Here is a 3,306-nt window from a genome sequence, read left to right as displayed (position 1 = left end):
TATATGTATATGTGGCTGTGCAAATCCATGCAAAACTGATTGTGATAATGTGTGCTTCCTACGTCTGTGTGAACACACCTTCATGCGTATCTCCAGCACTCATGCCCATTCATCCCTGGGTGGGGATTTGTTGCATTACTTGTGTTCTATATAAAGTATTGCACTTGTCCCGGCCTGTGGAAGAAAGGAGGATTTTTATCGTCTTCTTATTTTAACTTTCAAAAGCTGTAAGTTCTGATATTTAGTCATTGTAAAATGATCTGTTTTGCTGTTGTCGGGTGGATCACGATGCAATTTTGATTAGTATCATAGGAGAAAAATTGCACGGTATCCATCTGTAAACCGCAGGACCCTTGTTGGCGACATTCCTGATCAGTGCTACAGTAAGATAGATGGTAAAAAATCCTTTCTCTAGTTGCTGCTATTAAAACATAATTTGAAATATATTTGGATTTCTAAAAACTATGATAGCTAATTTATAAAGTATGTGTTTTGGAACTTTGGTGAATGATCAGATTGTTACTGAATGTGAATGAACCTCAAAATAAATGAAATTTATAGATCTGAAAAAATGACTCTTTTAAAAAAAAAAAAATTAGCAATGCTAGAGGAGTTTGTAAAATATCTCTTGGGAGGATCCTAAAGGAAAACTTGGACATAGCTGCTTTTCTAGTTTGCATCTACATAAAGCACCAAGATGCCTAATTTTAGGAATTTTATTACCCTGACAATATTTGGATGACATGTACTAATTTTGTTTTAGTACACGTGCTCATTCTTAGGAAGGGAATGAAGAGTTGTAAACCAATGAGACACATACCTTTAAGGAACTGGGCACATTTTGAGGTCTGACAGGAGAGAAGAATGAACTTGTCAATCAAACTCTGTTTTGGGGTTCTCGGAGAAGAGGATTTGGTGGCAGGGCTACTGAGAGGGATAGCTGCTGCCTTGCTTTGGAGTCTAGCAGATGGAAACCTGGATGTGGGCCTACTGTTAATATTTAGGGTTCAGGGGGCTCCGTAGGGTGACTAACCTAAAGCAGAAATTTCTCATGCCCAGCTAATTAGTGGTTTGAGACTGAACACCTAAAAAAGGTTATTTGGATCCTCTAGTGGTTCTTAAAACTTTAGCACTTACTAAGACACAGCCAGCCAACCCCATCTCCAGAGATTCATTCAATAGGTCTGGATGGGGCCTAAGGAATTGGATTTCTTTATTTTTTTCTTTTTGAGACAGAGTTTTGCTCTTGTTGCCCAGGCTGGAGTGCAATGGCCCAATCTCTCATTCACCACAACCTCCACCTCCCGGGTTCAAGTGATTCTCCTGCCTCAGCCTCCTGAGTAGCTGGGATTACAGGGGTGCGCCACCATGCTCGGCTAATTTTGTACTTTTAGTAGAGATGGGGTTTCACCATGTTGGTCAGGCTGGTCTCGAACTCTTGACCTCAAGAGATCCACCCACCTTGGCCTCCCAGAGTGCTGGGATTACAGGTAAAGAATTGCATTTCTAACCTTTCCCTAGGAGCTGATGCTGCTGGTCAAGATACCATACTTACAGAACCACTGCTCGAAAACAGCTAACGACCTCAGCTTCTAGTTAACAAAGGAAATTGTTTATTTTAAACTTCATAAAATTAAAAGAACTTGAAGCAGGGACTGGCTTGCTTTCCAGTTCTATGTTTCATATTTTAATGTTAATCTTTAACATCATGTATTTGGCAAATGAAGAAACGAGGCTTGTGGTAGTTTTACTGTCTGCCAACATGAACATTTAGTTCTCATCAAAACGGTGCTGCCAAACTAAAAGATGGTATCAGTATGTGTCATTCTTACTTCCTGGTGCCATGGAATTTTCTAATTTTGAAACTCTTTTGATTTTTCCTCATAACATCAGTCCATTTTAATCAGTAAGAGGAACTCTCTCCGAATTGCATTTTAGTCTTGAGCTAGTTGCCTAAGGCTTCAGTTTCCTCATTAGGGGAAATACAGTGATAACATTGGTCTACCTCAAGGATATGTGGGTTAAGTAAGTTCTCTTTGGTGGTGGCGGCTGGGGGGATGGATTTTAATTGTTAGTGATGAAGTGAAATCTTAATGAAAAGAGACTTAGGGTAGTAAATTCTGTCGTCCAGTATTAAGTATGTGTGTGTAATTTTTTAAAAGTGACTAATGCTTGAGGCAATTATACAAACATAAATAACTACAGGTATTTCCTGTGCTGTCTAATGCTGACTACGTTGTTGGTGCCTAATCATAGTTAAGTTTGATGTGGCAGCAAAGAAAAGGGTCTCCTGCCCTTTAATAAAGTAGCTCAGTAAAAGAGGGGATTAAAGCTTATTTGTTGTAATCCTTAGCACCACCAAACCTCCACTTTAATAATACAAGTTTATTGTCCTAGTGGTTCACTGGTGCTTTACCTAACGTAGCTAGTATGCAGACAGTTACTGCAGTTTCCACTTTTAATAGGCATGTGTGGAGGGGCTGTGTTCCTTAGGATAGGCCACTCTGCCAGCTAGAGTCAATTCCCTCATCTAAAGTTAGGGCCGACTTTGATGATCCAAGGACCCTTTCTAGCTTCAAAAATTCTATATTTGCTCAAGTTAGACTAATCCAATAATTCCTTTTTTTTTTTTGAACATTTCATCTTGTACTTTTTAGCACCAACAAACAGACTTGATAATAGCCTGATGCTGATCTGACAATGGGTTGACAGCCTTCCCCCACTGGCCCTTAAGTCTGCTTAATAATAAGTCCTTTGCTTCTGTCATTCTCCTGGGGGATGGCCTACTGCCCTCCTTTCTGTACAATCTGGGCAAACCGACTGGTGATGGCAAGAGTGGTGTCAATGAAGTGGTCTACACAGCTGGAGAGACAATTTTCAGTGCAAGAGTCTAGGCGATTCCCTGGCTTCTCCACACATTTATCCCAACATAACTCCATGAAGTGATGCACCTGTGCAGTAAACTGCACCTTCTGCTGTTCGGTGGCCACCAGGCGCTGCAACCCCGCTTCATCGGCTTCACCCAGCTCCGCCATTGTTCACCTCAGACTTATCCAATAATTCTTCAAGTGTTTTGCATTGAAGTCATTTGTCTAGAATACTTGGGAATGGGTTAATTTAAGTCATTAATCATGGGCACAATTAGTAATATCTATATACGGCATATACTCATTTTTAAATAATTACAGTAAGTTCAGTAGAAGCACTGCCGGGTATAATTTCTATCTTTGGTTCAGACGGTAGTTCAATATCCCATGGCTTTCCAAAGTCATCAGTATGGGCATTCATTCCCCTAGACAGAAGAGT

General features: G+C 40.3%; 1 protein-coding gene across 1 annotated transcript; it reads right to left on the bottom strand.

The window, feature by feature from the left end:
• Positions 1–2,668: 2,668 nt before the first annotated feature.
• LOC129476029 (mitochondrial import inner membrane translocase subunit Tim8 B-like) lies at positions 2,669–3,044 on the bottom strand. Its single transcript, XM_055268594.2, has one exon. The coding sequence runs from the start codon at positions 3,033–3,035 to the stop codon at positions 2,784–2,786; it is 252 nt and encodes an 83-aa protein (XP_055124569.1). The 5' UTR covers positions 3,036–3,044; the 3' UTR covers positions 2,669–2,783.
• Between the last annotated feature and the right edge of the window lie 262 nt (positions 3,045–3,306).

This window comes from Symphalangus syndactylus, chromosome X, assembly GCF_028878055.3.
Source record: "Symphalangus syndactylus isolate Jambi chromosome X, NHGRI_mSymSyn1-v2.1_pri, whole genome shotgun sequence".
Classification (NCBI taxonomy): Eukaryota; Metazoa; Chordata; class Mammalia; order Primates; family Hylobatidae; genus Symphalangus; species Symphalangus syndactylus.
This window is presented reverse-complemented; position numbering and strand designations above follow the sequence as displayed.

Bases quoted from the DNA above. Each gene is read 5' to 3' on its own strand.
- LOC129476029 (XM_055268594.2), bottom strand. From the start codon at position 3,035: ATGGCGGAGCTGGGTGAAGCCGATGAAGCGGGGTTGCAGCGCCTGGTG.